Source organism: Malaya genurostris, chromosome 2, assembly GCF_030247185.1.
Source record: "Malaya genurostris strain Urasoe2022 chromosome 2, Malgen_1.1, whole genome shotgun sequence".
Classification (NCBI taxonomy): Eukaryota; Metazoa; Arthropoda; class Insecta; order Diptera; family Culicidae; genus Malaya; species Malaya genurostris.
Window position 1 is genome coordinate 216676247 of NC_080571.1, and position 16970 is coordinate 216693216.

The following is a 16970-nucleotide window of genomic DNA, read 5'->3' on the forward strand; positions in this document are numbered from 1 at the left end:
AAGACTTCAGCATTTCAAATGCTGTTTACTTCTTATGGGTACCCGGCCATTCTGGTATTACTGGAAATGAATGGGCTGATGAGTTGGCTAGAGCTGGTGCAACGAATGATTTCGTTGGTCCTGAACCAGTTTTACCACTTTCAACTAGTTGGATAAAGCACAAGATTGCTCTCAGACAAAAGCATTTCTACCAGATTTAAATCTGAAAATGTCAAAGTGTCTACTGCATTTCTCCAAGCATCATTGCAGTATTCTGGTCAGATCTCTGACTGGACATTGCAAACTCAATTATCACATGGCTACTATTCAACGTGCTGAGTATTATTCGTGTGATTTGTGTGAATGCGATTATGGTACTTCATATCATCTGATATGTAACTGTCCCTTTGGGGGGTACCGAATTTACTTCTGCTCGTACATACTGCGAATCGTTCTGCATTCTTCCGGGAGTTCAGAATGGTGTCGCTTTTGTAAGATCTCTAAATCCTCACGGGGGTTGGAGGTTTTATTAACAGCAGACTGTTCGGGACCTCGTAGAGGTTCAGAATTTACTTCTGCTTTTATGTGTTTTTGTGTCGTCAATTTTTCCCATCCTCCTAGTCCAACCCTTACCATTTCCTTTCAATCCTTCCCTCTTATATATCGGGAAAATGATGCTAAAAACAAATTGATGGCAAGGCACAAATCTCCAAATATCAAGGGGAACGTGCCATTTGAGCCAATTTGTTCTGATTCCTGATTCCTGAAAGGGCGGGGCTGAAAATATTTTAAGACTTTTGACAGTACAGTAATAATCTTTCAAAAAAGTCGTATTCTTAGATTCAATTGAAGACGACCAGGGGACCATATCAGTAGCCATGCCAGCGCTGTTTGAAGGCCTTATTCGTAATTGTCCGCTATCAAAAATATATTTCAAAGTAAAGTCAGATTCGCTTCGACAAAAATAAGCACGAAAATAAACAATATTTTTTCTCCGCTCAATTTTCTCGGAGATGCCTGAGCCGATTTCAACAAGCTCAGGCTCATTTGGAAGCTACTTTTGGGTTGTACCCAGTTCAAAGATCGAATGGCTGTCGTTTCTGGTTCCGGAGATATAATGGTATCACTGGCATAACTAAAAAGTTCATTAGCTTTTGACTCTTTTGCAAGCCATTATTTGTTCATTTGGACAAGATTGTATTTCAAATGGCTGTACAATCCGGAGATATGATGGTTTAAGTAACGTAACCGACAAATTGCAGGCATTTTTCTATCCTATCAATTTTCTCGACTGCACGGAACGACCGAAATCAGCATTTTCGCGAAAAATTTAGTTGATTTGCTGATTTTAGTTAGTTATTTTTTGAGACAACTAAAAAAATCTTACTTTTGCTGATTTAGATTTTTTATTCTCATTCCCTTAATAATAATAAAATATTTGTTGAAATGACTATTTTTTTTAGTTGAATTCAAAAATTAAACGTACTGTCATTTCTTAGCTAAGGCACACTTCATATCCAGTCAACTAATTTTTTAGTTGAATTAAAGAAATATAATGTTGTTTTCAACCAATATGAATGGTTGAATTGGCTTCTGCAATCTGCAGCTATATGGCGCCCTGTCACCGAAACGGTAACACCTTAATGACTACTAGCCACTAGATGGCACACTACTGCCGAAAAAAATTCAGACGCGGTTGTCTTTTCTATATTGGCAGGTATAAATACGATGTTGTGTTGGAGAAAAAGACATAAACGAAACGTAAACATCTTTTTGAATTTTTTTTCTTCTAAATCACTGTTTCTTCATTCTCACTGAAAACTTTGAGCACTCGGAAAACAAAAACCGAATACAAATAGTACACCGGACGGCGCAGCTCGGAAGGTTTGAAGATACAAAAAACCTTCATCACAATTAGAGTGAAACATTCGAAATTCACATCACTGTTCCGCGTAAAAACATTATTACGCACAATCGCTTCAAGTGCGCACAAATTCTGAATAAATACACTTTCCACTAACAGTTTACGTCATTTTAACATATCGGTTTAGAAAATTATATAGGGATATATCGTAACACATGCGAAAAACATCTAAACAATTTGCGAGCAGTTTCAACAAGACTGTCCCTTTTAGCTTTTTAATGGATTGTTTTGCTTTGACACTGCTGTCCTTCAGTAATGACGGTGATAGATAAATAGAATCAAAGTTTCTGATTTTAATAACGAAATTAGTTGTCAATGAGAATTTCGTGTTGGATTGAAATATTGCTGGTTTGTGTCCAGAATATTCGCCAACTAAACACATTCTCTAAAAATAAGAGTTTTTTTCAGCACAGTAAATTCTACATTTTAACTAATTTTATAGTTATTTTGGAAATTTTGTTGTTAGAATCAACTAATTCAAAAACAGTAATACGAATTAGGCGCAGAGCTAATTTCGGTCGTTCCGTGTGTGCATGACCCAATTCAACAATTTCAGGATCGTTCAAGATTAATATTCGGTTGTGGATCAATTTCGTAAATCATATGGCATACACTTCCGGTTCCGGAGAGTAGAGGTGACTTAACCGACAAATCGAAGTTTTTTCTTTCCGCACATTTTTTTTCAGAATGTTACCAAAGATTAAGCTTAAATGTATTATTCCTCATAGATTTGGTTTCGAAAATGTTTCCGAATATGAAACGTAGGCACAGAAAAGCACTTTTGTTATCTATTCAAAATGCGCTGTGCCATAAATTAGCTAAACTTAACTTCAGTTAAAAAATAAACGTGTTAATAATACTGTTTAAATGGTAAGAGAAAGGCATTATCACATTATAAGGTGGATTAATAAAAGATATTGTTTTTTGTGAGAAGAAATGTTCGCCGTAATTTTGCCTTGATGATCCAATTTACATAAATTCGTTGATTAAAAGAAGATATTACTATTTCTTCGGAGTTTTATTTTTTTTTATAAATATGAAAAATGGTTATAAGATTTGCTCAAAATTAAAAAAAAATCTGTCTGAGGCTTCAAATGTGCAGCTGTAATTTGTTGTCGAATTAATAATAATTCAATGAGAGATACATACGGTCTGCTTAGCAATTTTTGTTACTCAAAAAGTTAATTAAACCCATCTTTTTTGTCTTTCTCACAGTGCAACGGACACTCCAAGGAGTGCTACTACGACCGGGAGGTGGACGAACAGGGACTCAGCATGAACATCCGGGGCAAGTTGAGCGGAGGAGGAGTCTGTCTAAACTGTACCAGGTTCACGACCGGGATCAACTGTGAAAAATGCTTACCGGGCTATTTTCGTCCTCTTAATCGGATGCCCGATTCGGAAGAGCCTTGTCTTCCGTGTGAATGCAGTGAACTAGGTTCAACAGGTGAATGCAGTCCGTTTGGCGGAGAGTGTGTTTGTAAGGAAGGTTTCACTGGGTTGAAGTGTACGGAATGTAAACCTGGCTATCGTGGAGAAGAATGCACCGTTTGTCCGTGTGATATCCGCGGAACCGTTGCCGGAGGCGAATGTGATTCCAGCTGTCAGTGTAAGCTACATGTAGAAGGAGATCGCTGTGATCGATGCTCTCCGGGATATTTCTCGCTCGGTAAAAGTAATCCGGAAGGTTGCATAAAGTGTTTCTGTTCTGGGATTGGACAGACGTGTGAGAGCAGCCAACAACTGGCGAATGTTTACGAAACCCTAGAAGGTTGGAGTGTTACTGATATTTCTAAATCTGTGGTGGCTTATCCTACCAGAGATAACGAAACCGGGTTTATGGTGTTTGGAATGTTTGAGTTATCGGAGACTGAATCGGTTTATTGGTCGGCACCTCAATTGTACCTTGGAAATCGTCTACAAAGTTATGGTTCAAAGCTAAGTTTTAAAATGTCCTGGGTCATAGTTCGTGGTGATACGAGTGGGAAGCCCACGACGGGTCCCAGTGTTATTCTGTTTGGTAAGAACGGACTCAAGATTGCCTACGGAGATGACACACTCACCGGACATTCGAATGCTACCATTGATATTACACTTAAGGAAGAAAATTGGTATCATGTACCGAAGAGCGTTAAGGATATTATCACCAGATTGAAACGGACTGAATATCACGGTGATCCTGTCACTCGTATGCAGTTCATGTCCGTTCTGTCTGATGTGGAAAGTATACTGCTGCGAGGCACGTATCACACGGATCAGGTGGAAAGTGTTCTCGAGTTGGCGGCGTTGTACACGGGAAGAAGTGCAAGTGAAACGGTAACCGATCAAAGCTTAGTTGAACAATGTGATTGTCCTGTGGGTTACGCTGGTTTGTCGTGTGAGAAGTGTGCCTTCGGTTTCGTGAGAATCTACGAAAATACTATAACTCATGAGAATATTGCACGATGCATTCCTTGTACCATGTGCAATGGACATGCCGAGGACTGTAATCTTGAGACGGGAGAGTGCGGGCTGTGTCATCATAATACGTTCGGTGATAATTGTGAGCGCTGCTTGCCCGGGTTTTACGGAAATGCTTTGGTGGGCAAATCGGACGACTGCAAAAAGTGTGCTTGTCCTCTGGAAGACGCCAGCAACAATTTCTCGCCCAGTTGCCAGCTGAAAGGAGCTGTAGGGTAAGTTATTATTTCTGAATAGGTTGTTTAACTTCGATTGTATCAATATTTCTACAATTTAGTATCTCACACTTAAATCGAGTACACATTCATTAAGTATAAAGACGCTAAGTTTGACGTAATTATTTAAAAAAAACAGTCAAACTGGATGTGCAAAATAATAGATGTAGTTCAAGACTAATCAGAGGGTAAGAACTAAAACCATAAATAAAGGAGGTATCAAATTAAAATGTTACTAGATGTATTTTTCAATATTAAATGTTATTAATTTATGCTGTTTTCTTGATTATTTATGATTTATTGACACCGAAGAGGCATTGAGTTCACAAGCTTCCTAGACCTGTGAAAGAGGTGGATACGGTGGATAGTACAATCCACGCGAAAATTGCAAGGGTGGGTAATTACTCACCTGAAATTTCGAGAGAAACATAATGATAACATTAGTAACACATGGATCAATAAGTCCCGAGACTAACAATAGAAACAACATTTTTTTTGCAAAAATTTTTCTTATTCATCAACAACGTTTTAGGGTGATACAATGGTTCCAACGTTTTTCCAATTTTTCAATACCATGTTTATAAAAAAAATTATCTTTCGCTTCAAAATAAGCTTCAGTTTCAGCGATGATCTCCTCATTTGAGCCAAATCTTTTTCCCTGGAGCATTTTTTTAAGATCAGCAAAGAGCCAGTAGTCTCTGGAGGCTAAATCTGGCGAGTATGGGGAAGCAGATCAAAGCCCAATTCGTTCAATTTCGCCATTGTTTTCATCGACTTGTGGCAGGGTGCATTATCTTGATGAAAAAGGATTTTTTTCTCTGCATGTGCGGTCGTTTTTCTTTGCGATTTCCTCCTTCAAACGCACCAGTAAGTCAATATAATAATCACTGTTGATCGATCTACCTTTTTCGAGGCAGTCAATGAAAATCACGCCATGCGTATCCCAAAAAACTGACGCCATGACTTTGCCAGCTGACTGCTGCGTTTTCGCACGCTTCGGACGGCTTTCGCCAGCTGTGCGCCACTCAGATGACTGCCGCTTCGACTCTGGAGTGTAGTGATGTATCCATGTTTCGTCCATGGTCACGTAACGACACAGGAAATCTTTTTTGTTGCGAGTAAATAGCGATAAACTGCTTTCTGAATCATCGACTCGTTGCTGTTTTTGTTCCATCGAAAGCAATCGCGGCACCCACTTGGAAAAAACCTTTTTCATGCTCAATTTTTCATGAAGGATAGTAAATACACTTCCATATGATATCTGTGTCATCTCAGCAATCTCACGGAGCTTCACTTTACGATCTTTCATTATAATTTTTGTCACTTCATTCACATTTTCCGGTGTAACGGCTTCCACAGGTCTACCCGAGCGTTCCGCGTCATTTGTGTCGATACGACCACGTTTAAACTCTGCGAACCACCGACAAATCGTTGCTTTTGGTGGACAAGAGTCCGGATAACATTTTTCAATCCATTGTTTCGCTTGCACGGTATTTTTACCCATTAAAAAACAATGTTTTATCAATGTTTCTAGTCGGATCTACTTAAAATTTTGACCCGTTTCAAGCAAAGGTTAGTACTCTAGAAAGACGTGGTTACTGGTTTACTACGAGCGCCATCCATCCATTACAGCAATAACAATATTTCCATTGTAACTCAGAATAATGAATAATATCACAATTGTAGAATGTTAGTACTCAAGGATATACAACAGAAAGGTGAGACGTGACAAGGGTCATTTGAGCGAGCAGAAATTTTCTAGTAACTTAAATTGTAGCTGCATTCGGATATCGTTTAGTAACTCATTGTGTATGAGAATTCTGTCGCAAGCAGGAAGTGACAACTTTTGGTAACATTTCTTTCGCTACTTTGGAGAATAAACGCTGAAAAGACCTTTATAGGTACTTTTCGACATACCAGAGACTCGAGTGATTTGCATTGATGAGATACTTAAGCTCGACTCCTCTGGTAGAAGGTGAAGGTTAAGCTTCTGAAAGATTTCTGCTTGCTCAAATGAACACTGTTACATCTCACCTTTCCGTTTTATATCTCTATCTTTCAAAATCTTCTGACGTAGGACTACGCTGTTGATTTCTGCACCGGGGTGCAAATTCAAAATAAAGAAATAAATACCTGTTTTAATCCACCTAGTGGTGTAATGATGCCTTTCTCATGTGCATATAATATTGTGGTATTCTATTCAAAAATTTTCTCTTCGATTTTTGAAAGAAATGAAGATAATAATGCATAAAATACAGAATAAAACAGTGCTTTGATTGCGTAAGTCATCCTTAAGAAAACGAAGTGGGTTCACTATTTTATGCACTTCCGGCACCGGAACCCGAGAACCGGTATAATCAAAGTCGGTTCGTACGGTCACCAACTAACATGACACACAAACTCTACTAGTACGCACTCTAAATTACGATTTAAATGTTTGTTGCATCCGAAAATATTTTAAGTGACGGTGCACAATATTGACCACACTTTACCTTATAACTCCGGAATCGGAAGTCGGATTTTATTTGAACTTAAGTTTGTGGAAATCGGTCAAACCATCGCTGAGAAAAGTGAGTGAGATCCATTTTGGTATATATGTCCACTATTTCCGGTACTTTCGGAACCGGATACCGGGAACCAGGATAGCTGGAATCGGTTTGTTTAGTTGCCTACTAATAATGACTATCGATTTGTGTAGTTTTGAGACCAGTTTAGGAAATTTTTAACGTTTTTTGTTTCGCCGGTTTAAGTGACGGTGTACAATATTGAACACACTTTACCCTACAACTCCGGAACCGGAAGTCGGATCTGGATGAAATTCAGGAATTCCGTATGGGACCGGAAGGCCTTTCATTTGAATCTAAGTTTGTCAAAATCGGTTCAGCCATATCCGTGAAAACCTAGTGAGATTATTTGACACATACACAGTGAGTGAGATTATTTGACACATACACACACAATTTTCACTAGTCGGTTTTTCAAGTGATTGCATTACCTTTCTATATGAGAAAGGCAAAACCGTACAAACAGAGGTCAGGATTTGAACATCTAAATCTAAACCATTTTTTCATTGATTCTCGATATCATCATATATTCTGCTTGGAAATATTTCTACGCATCAATTTGAGTAGATAAATCTATATCTTTTCGATAATTGGTGATCGAAACTTCAATTAGCAACGAACCATGTCTAATTTTCCCTGTTCCCCTGACCATTGTCGAGATTTCCTCTAACAGATACGACACATCAATAACTGTAATGTAATGTAATAATCACTTTTGATAGTAATTTCCTTTTCAAAATAGTAGATGTCAATTACTTAGGCCATGATTGTTCCAGTTAACTGTTGCGTTTTCGGATGGGTTTTTCGTAGTTGGTTAGCCCTACGTCAACAGTTCGAACAACCTCATAGTGGTTTTATGTCGTATTTAATCCTTCAATACGCAATTTTGTTTCAAAAATCCGGTGACTGAGATGGCCGCTTTCGAAGTGTGTTGAAATGTTCTTTGGAATGGTGTAATATAACTTTTTCTAAAACTTTATTGTACACAATTTGCGTCATGATTTGATGTATCCAATAAATTGGGCCCAAACCATACCATGAAAATCACCTCCAAACCATTATACAACCTCCACCAATCTTAACGGTTTCCAAAGTGTACTATAGATACCAAACCTTATTCTTAGGTCGTCTCAGAAGTTTCCAAGAGCTATTAGACCCAAAGAGATTGATTTTAGTCTCATCCAGGACCGCCGAGAGAACACATATCAAAACGCGACACTCGCATGAATGGCACCTTAAGGTTGCTGTCAGAATGAAATGTTTACATGTCAATAACAGCTGCGCAATCGATTGGTTTCGGTACGGTTTATCGTTTCAATGATGAGTCGAATTGATCCGGAAACGTGAAAAAAAATTCTGCAAACTTGGTGCTCAGAAAATGGTGCCACGTACAACGAAATTGCAAAACGGGTGAAAGTGCACTACACCAGTGTCAAAAATATTATCGAGAAGTTCGGTAAGACCCTTTCCATGAAGGATTTGCCCCGATCCGGTAAGAAAACGGGTCCCAGCCAGCCCGGCCGAGACCTAAAAGTGGTTGAGTACATCAGGAAAAACCCATCGGCGTCGACGCGAGATTTGACCAAGCAGTTCAACACTAGCATCGGGATGATTCAACGGAACAAAGTTCGGAACTCCCTGAAAATGTACAAGAAATAGAAGGTGCCGAAAAAGTCCATGGTACAGCAAGTTCAGGGCAAAACAAGAGCGCGAAAACTGTATAACCGGATTCGACAGAATAAAGAGGGATGCATCCTGATCGTCGACGAAACCTACGCCAAGGTAGAGCGCTGCCCGGACCGCAATATTATACGAAATCGGTGTACCAGGACCTGGACGACGCTGACACCACGGTGAATATGGAAAAGTTTGGGCAGAAGATGTTGGTCTGGCAAGCAATTTGTACCTGTGGTTTGCGGTCGCCGATTTTCTTCACAAAGGGCACAATTAACGCCAAGGTGTACGAGGAAAAATGTTTGAAGAAGAGAATGCTGCCACTGTACAGAAAGCATAGGGCTCCTCCTCTCTTCTGGCCGGATTTGACTTCAGCCCACTACGTCAACTCCGTTCTACAGTGGTTGTCAAAAAATAATGAACAATTCGTGGAAAAGGACATCAACCCACCGAACTGCCCGGATCTTTGGTCAATTGAAAGGTATTGGGCAATTGTCAAGCGGCACTTTCGGAAGGAAGGTACAGTGTCCCAAAACATGCAGGAGTTCAAAAAAATCTGGACAGCTGCCACCAGGAAAGTCACAAAAGTAACTGTGCAGAATTTAATAAAGAATGTCAAGTCCAAAGTGAGAGCGTTTCACAAAAACTAGGATTTTCTTCAATATAATCAGTGAAATGCATAAAAATGTAATTTTTCTACAATATATCGAAAACTGATAACAAAATATGTTTTTTTTCGCATTTTTATTCAATAATCAATGTTGCTAACTACTTTTCGATACACTCCTTATATTGAAAAGCTTATTTAAAAGCTACTAAGGTTTCGTTGGAAGGGTCATGTCATATAATTGTATAAGTGAAGTAACCAATAAATCACACATCTTTTCTATCCGCATAATATTCTCAGACAAGAACCCAGTGATGGCCCAGCACACGAGCCAGCTCTCATACAGTCGGTGTGCGGTACCTTTTCAAAAACACGCACACGAAGTCTGAAACACACGCTCGTGTGCCGTTTTGCTACTAGATCGAGAGTCGTATGCTTCGAAGAACCAGCTCGCGATGCTGGCTCATCTGCTGGCTCATGAGCTGGAATGAGGAGCTAGCTCGTGAGCTGGCTCATGTGCTGGCTCATGTGCTGACTTGAGTGTCGGTTTTTTTGCTTTATTTAATAATATAATATAATTTTCTAAAAAGTTGTATTAAAAAGTTATGATTGTTGTTTCGTCAAAAACTAGTCATCCTTCTAATATAAATGATGCCAGATGCCAGATCGATAAAGACTCATCTTATACGGTTTTTGAAAGATTATAAAATAGGGAAAGTTTGAAGAGAAATTTGGGAAGAAGAAAAGAAATCGTTTTGCTGAAGGTAACACGTTGCTACGTTTTGGAGTTTGACAGTTATATGACTTTTTCAATTTTTGGTAAGATTTGAATTTGAACACTAATTTAAATGAGTTACAACAATAACACCCCCCCCTTATTTTATAACTTTTCAGAGATTGTATGAGATAAGTTTTTATCGATCTGGCATCTGTTGACTATTTATATTAGAAGGTTGACTAGTTTTTGACGAAAAAATAATCATAACTTCGGAATGGTAGCTTATACTGAAAAGAGAAGAAAAAGCAATAATTAGCCCGACAAATCCTCGGAAGTCGTTTTCTCGTAAAATTGTTCACAACAAAGTATGAACAAAACAGGTGATTTTTGAGAGCCATCCTACTTTTACTCCGAAAAAATTATGTAACACGATCAAATTAGGAGGTATGAAGATGGCTTCTTCAGCAAAGTTGCTCAAAATAAAATTTTCTACAACTTCGATATGAAGATTTAAAATTCAATTAGTTAGGAACATGCAAAATTCAGATTTTTATTCAAACATGCACCAGGGTGGTTAACATAAACAACAACATAAACATTCAACACTTATTTGACAACCAAGAAAGTCACTAACTTAGAAATGAAAATTGCTCAAAACATTGCTTTTTGACATCAGTTCGTCATGTATGTCCAGCCAGCGACTGGCACCATTAAAGAAGGTGACAAGCGATTATAAATACACTCTCCTACTTAATGCTTGATCGGAGAAATAGGTATAAAGCGAGAAGACTAGTGTTTGATGGACAGAGAAGATGTTTGGATGTAAGGTATCGGTCGGGTGACGGCCAGGATGTAGACCATGTTCGATGTACGTTGCTACTATGTCTGCCTGGCGTTTTAGAGTGACTAAAACAAAATAAAGAGTGGCGAAATGGTAGTGCGTATGCACGGAATGGATAAGAACGCAGGTTCGAGTCCTGTCTCTGAGCGTATCTTTTTCCAAAAATTCATCTTTTCTGTTAGTTTTTCATTCATTTGACTTCTCCAATATATGTTTTCGCTCAGTCATTGCAAAAACTAAAAATAAAATAGTTAGAAATTGATATAACCTGATGGAGCATAATATTGGAATTAAAAATGGTTGAAAATGGTGGTCGTCTGGTCGGTGTGAAATGCGGCACTGCCAAATTTGTGTTCTTTTGTGTGGGTGTTCACTGCATTGCAATTCGCTATTAATTTTGGTCCACCGGTACACGATGGGACTGCAGAAAACGCTGTACTTGAAGAGTAGGGTCAGAAGTAGAAAGATTGATTGAGTGGTCTTGAAAACAGATTGATTTGTTCGAGAAATAATTTTTCGTATATACCTATACCTAAATATTTCGCTCAGTTTTTACAAGTCGAATCATGACTGTATTTTTTGGGACGCTAGTGTGAAAAATCGCTGGTGCTCGGTATAATCCTTTCCATTCTTAATTTCGTCTTGCATGACACAAATAATAAGTCAATTTAAAATATCCTTTGTAAGCTTAGTTAGAGCGTTGCTGTTAGGCTCGATGTAGATCTAAAATGGAAAAACTAATTTGTTTCTGAACTGTTCGTTAAACGTTAACTCTTTCTATTCGTTCTGTCTATGGTTTGTCTTTCTATAATTATTGTTTCATAATTGATTTCACTGAAATTTTGCTCATGCTAACCACTACTCTAAGCTGATCAGTAAACTGATTCAAAATTATTTTTTTCTTTTTCAGTTTGACTAACAAATCGGACTACGTCTGTACCCAATGCCCGGAAGGATACACAGGTGATCATTGTGAAATGTTCGTGTCCAATTGGTTTTCAATTTCTGATAAATTTTTGTTTCGTTCGACGTGTCACAAATTGCTAGATTTAAACATTTTCCAATTGCAGATGTGATGATGGCTACTACGGTAATCCACTGGAGTTGGGTTCCAAGTGCCTTCCCTGTCCTTGCCATGGTGGACCGTGCAATGTGAAGACCGGAGAGTGCATCGAGTGCTTGTAAGCAATTTCATTGTCTTTTGAAGTAACACCGAAGTAAATAGTATTTCTGTGTTTCTATTTCAACAGGGGTAACACCGAAGGATGGCGATGCGAACGCTGCAAGAGTGGCCACTGGGGTGTTCCGGATGAAGGCTGTGAACCGTGCAGCTGTTCGTCTGTGGGAGCACTTGAGAATTTGTGTGACGTCATCACGGGGCAGTGCATTTGTAAGCCTCGCTACGGCGGACGGTTGTGTGATCAGTGTGAAGTAAGCACAACTGTTGACCCTGATTGGCGCCAGTAGGACTAATATCTACTTATTTTGTTTTGTTACAGAGTGGTTATGGAAACTTGGGCCTCGATTGTCCCGCGTGTGAGTGTCATACCAACGGTTCTGAAAGCAGCATTTGTGATAAGTCAAGTGGCCAGTGTGCGTGTAAATTAGGTTCCCGAGGGGTGAAGTGTGACCAATGTGCAGAAGAATTCTTCGGCTTATCCGACGAGTATCCCGGTGGCTGTGAAGGTAAGTGGAGCCAATATGGAAAGACCATTATTTGTTTCTGCTCTTTATTTAATACCATGACAAATCAGCAGATTGCTTTTCGCTGGACGCAAATCGATTATTCACGTGCGATAAGAAGCGCCTCCATACTGAAATGTAAATGATTACATTGATGGTTCAATATTGTGAAGGGTACTGGGAATGAGGAGATGTTGATCACAGTGTGTGCTTTCTTACGGAAAGCGGAACAAATCTATACAGGCTTGCATTCATAATTCTCCCTGAAGTCATGCGGGACCAGATTGGATCACATACTACAAATCAAAATGCCTACGGGTGCTCTTAACAGTTTTATTCTTAGCATGGACACTTGAACTATTGAGCAGCTGTCAGATGTTCATACCCTGATCTGGTAGGATTCTTGAAAAGTCTTGGCATTACATTTCTGTTGTGAAATTTGGATTTTTGGGTTTCAACAGACTTCGCAACAATTCATAGCATAGAAAATTACATGATCCTACTGACACTAAGCATCCTTCCAGATCGGGGTTCGAACAAACGACAACTGGCTTGTAAGACCAGCGCCCTATGCATTGAACCACCGACCCGGGCGGGTAGGATTCTTAGTGTTCGTAGATTAGTGCCACTGACCAACCGTTTATACAAACTCTAATAACACGGTGAGACACTGAAAATACATAAAAATATTTGTTTAATAGTTTTTGTGCCCTCTAATTTTTATCTATTAAAACACGCGTTACGATGTTCAATCAACTTAGTTCGACTTTTGGTTGTGTAGCACCGTTTCTATGCGACTGTAAAAAACTGGTATAACGAATTCAATCGTGGTCGTAGTTCGCTTACCGATGAATTCAAAGAAGTTCGTCCAAAATCAGTTGTTTTGGCAAAAACATCGATGCTGTGAAAAATTGTGAAATGCGTTATATTTTATTGGACCAACAAAAAGAATCCTTCTTTGACCAATGTTTGTGACTGCTCGAACACGAAGCAGGTTGTTACTACGCCGTGTAGTTCGAGAGTGAGTTAAAGCTGGAAACTGTAAATTATGGTGAGTTGAGGTGTTGTGTAGGATATCATGAACGAACAGTAATGTTTGAACATCACATAAGTATGCCAGAGGTAAGATGTTATGGGTATTATCGGAGTATAACAATAAGCTTAAAAACAGTAGGGGTCTATTGAAGATGATGTTTAAACACCTGTTTTGTAGAGTTTGAATTTTTTTTAGAAGAGAGCTAGCGGCGCGACCCCACACCGATACCAAATAAATGAGCTGTGAATGGATGTAAACAAAATAAAAGTTTAGAAGTGCACGCTTAGGAACATATGACTTGACCCTCCACAAAATACCGCAGTAGGATGTCACATGTTTTTCAATAGATTTAATATGGTGAATCCAGGTTAACGTGGGGTCAAAATATACACCCAAATATTTGAAACAGTCCACTTTTTCAATAATATAATGTCCCAATTTAAGATGACGATGGATTGGTATTATTTTCCTTATGGACCGCAAAATCATATATTTAGTTTTTATAAGATTTAAGGATGATAAATTTGCACTAAAATATTGATCTAAAGTACTTAAATCGCTCTCCATTGAGTTTATAATAGCATTGATGTCATTGTTAGGATAAAATAGAGCTGTGTCGTCGGCAAATAACCGCGGAGTCCCTGTGAGTTGCAGGTTAACTATATCATTAATATACAAAAAAAATAATAGTGGTCCTATATTGCTACCCTGTGGCACTCCAATGTTTATGGCAGCAAGATTGCTACAGTCGCCCTCGATGGACACGAATTGTTTTCTGTTTGTCAAGTAGCTACTGATAATAGAGTTCGCGATGCCCCTGATGCCGTAGCACTGAAGTTTGTCCAAGAGAATACTGTGATCCAAAGTTTCAAAGGCTTTTTTGAGATCTAAAAATAAGGCACCAATCATGTTTTTTTGGTCAATCTCGCTCATTATATTGTCTACTAATTCTATGATAGCGGTATGTGTGCTAGAATCTTGTCTAAATCCATACTGAAATTTATAAGAACACTATGTTTGTTTAAAAATTCGAGGAGTCTATTAACCAATAGTTTTTCAAAGATTTTGTTGAAGACAGACAGAGTCGATATAGGACGATAATTATTACAATCATAACGATCACCAGACTTGTAAACAGGAATAACTTTAGCCACTTTGAGGCAGTCAGGGTAATAGCCAGTCTGAACAATTACATAGAAACATTGGGAGAGAATTCTAGAAAATATAACAGGGTTACTTTTTAGCACACTTGCAGAGATGTTGTCGGGGCCACTGCTCTTTCTATCGTCCAAATTTTGTAAAGTAGAATGACTTCGCTAGAAGATGACGGACGTTTACATTAATTTTGTTACCATTGTGAATTAAATTTATCTTGTCACTTTTTTTGTTGTTCCGAATGTATTTTTAAGATTTCTCCAGAATTTTGAATGAGATGTCTTTGTAAGAAGGTTTTCATAATATGCTTTCTTGCTATTCCTTTTCATGATATCGACCTTTTATGATATATGTAATAATTTGAAGGTCGTTAAGATAAGAGAGTGGTCACTTAACTCATTATATATTGTGTCGTTACGAATCCGGTTAGTGTCATCAAGTTTGCATAGAATATGATCAAGTTTTTTTGTGCTCGCACCCGAAAGGTCCCAAAATAACCCAAGCTGCCGCGGCGAAATACCATAAAAAGTCGTAACAGTTTGTGGTTAAGTGGATGAATCGTTTTAAAGAGATGGAAAAGGTCGTCGTCTTTCCAAATGGCGGCTCTGTCGCTGTATTGTCGGAAACAGACGAAAATGTGATTTGTGACCTGTTTTTGAAGAATCCGCCACTACCTTAACGAGAAGGTACTTCAAAATTGGCCAAAAAGATTTGAATATATCGTACGGAACTGTTCGCAGACATTTGATCGCAAATAATTTGAAATTTCGAAGTATTTTGAAAAAAAAAAACCGATGTTGAGTGAAAGACATGTGCAAAAAAAGGCAGGTGGGTAATGTCAGAGACATAACTGGATGTCGTGAAAACGAAAACAACTGACATGTTCCTTAACACTTCCGAATATCAATTAGTTGATCAATTGTATAAATTATGCAAGCATTCCCCTTTTTCACATTTTTCGCAAAAACAAAGAAGGCTTCACTTGATTTAGATTACTGTGAATTTCACACAGCGAAAAGAACAAAAATCAAATCAAACAGTTCTAGATTTGCACTAAACTGGGGATATTTCCCTTCGATTTGCGAGCAAGAAATCCTAATAGTTCTTTAGAAAACTTTTAGAGCCATTAGTACGGCTGATTTTGTGTAATGCTCTCCACCGTTGCTTTTTCACCAATGTAAATGACTGGCAGCTGTGACGTAATCGCTCTTGTCGGAAGCGAAACTAGCTTTGCAAACGACACAAAATACATCTGCCCGCAGTGGCGACAGAATCCAGGCGGCTATAAAAATAGCAGCATATAGAATTTTAATTTCGATATTTCATTTCCAATTAGCATTTCATTGAAAGAAACTATCCGGATGCTGTACGGGATTCATTCCTGCCTTTCAGAAGGACCAAATTGTGGAACTCACTACGATATTAAACACTGTTTGGATCATTTTTCTCGAACGATTTGTTGTACAGCAGCAGATATTTTGTTCTCTTCCTCAGAACGCGTTCTGATTGGCTGGTGTTGACATGGGTCGAATGAGACAGGTTTTTCAATAGTGTACTATTGAAATACTTCAATGCATTTTCTTTACACGCTTAGGTTGAAAAATTTCGATTCTATTGGTAGTTAGATTATATAAATCCTTTCACAGATCACTGAGCTATGAGCTTTCAAACTACGAGAAAGGCAAACGCGCCTTATGAATTATCCTCTTTGATACTCGTTTATACCAAACATTTCAGAAAAGTTTAATTTTGAATTATTTGAGATTATGTCATACAACTGAATATTTTATCATAAAATTGTGATCATATTTCCATGGCATGTAGCAAAAATTATGTTGATTCGTTAGATACAACAAGAGATATTCACGATCAAAAACTTATCACTCTCTCAGAGGGTAAATTTTGAAAAGGCACCCCATAGTAAAGTAAATCGTATTCACGACAAAAAGTCTTGAATGGGAAAAGGAGCAAAATGGTGACGTGGCCTTGGATTGGCCCTATCAGTCGCCCAATGCAATTCCAATTCAGAACGTTTGAGTTCAAATAAAGATGAAGCTTGGGAAAAACCGACCACACAATTTGAAACAGCTTGCTCGCCGAATTCACAAATTTGG

General features: G+C 38.4%; 1 protein-coding gene across 4 annotated transcripts in view; it reads left to right on the top strand.

The window, feature by feature from the left end:
* LOC131427561 (laminin subunit alpha-1) overlaps positions 1-16970 on the top strand; it is a 458469-nt gene that overhangs the window by 207469 nt on the left and 234030 nt on the right. For all 4 annotated transcript variants that reach the window (XR_009229282.1, XM_058590870.1, XM_058590872.1 and 1 more), the window contains exons 6-10: positions 3119-4578; positions 11893-11961; positions 12053-12163; positions 12233-12413; positions 12482-12668. Coding sequence is in view for 3 of the 4 variants with exons in the window: in XM_058590870.1 (XP_058446853.1) it covers positions 3119-4578; positions 11893-11961; positions 12053-12163; positions 12233-12413; positions 12482-12668 (2008 nt within the window). In the remaining variant the exon portion in view is untranslated. The remainder of the gene's footprint in view (positions 1-3118; positions 4579-11892; positions 11962-12052; positions 12164-12232; positions 12414-12481; positions 12669-16970) is intronic.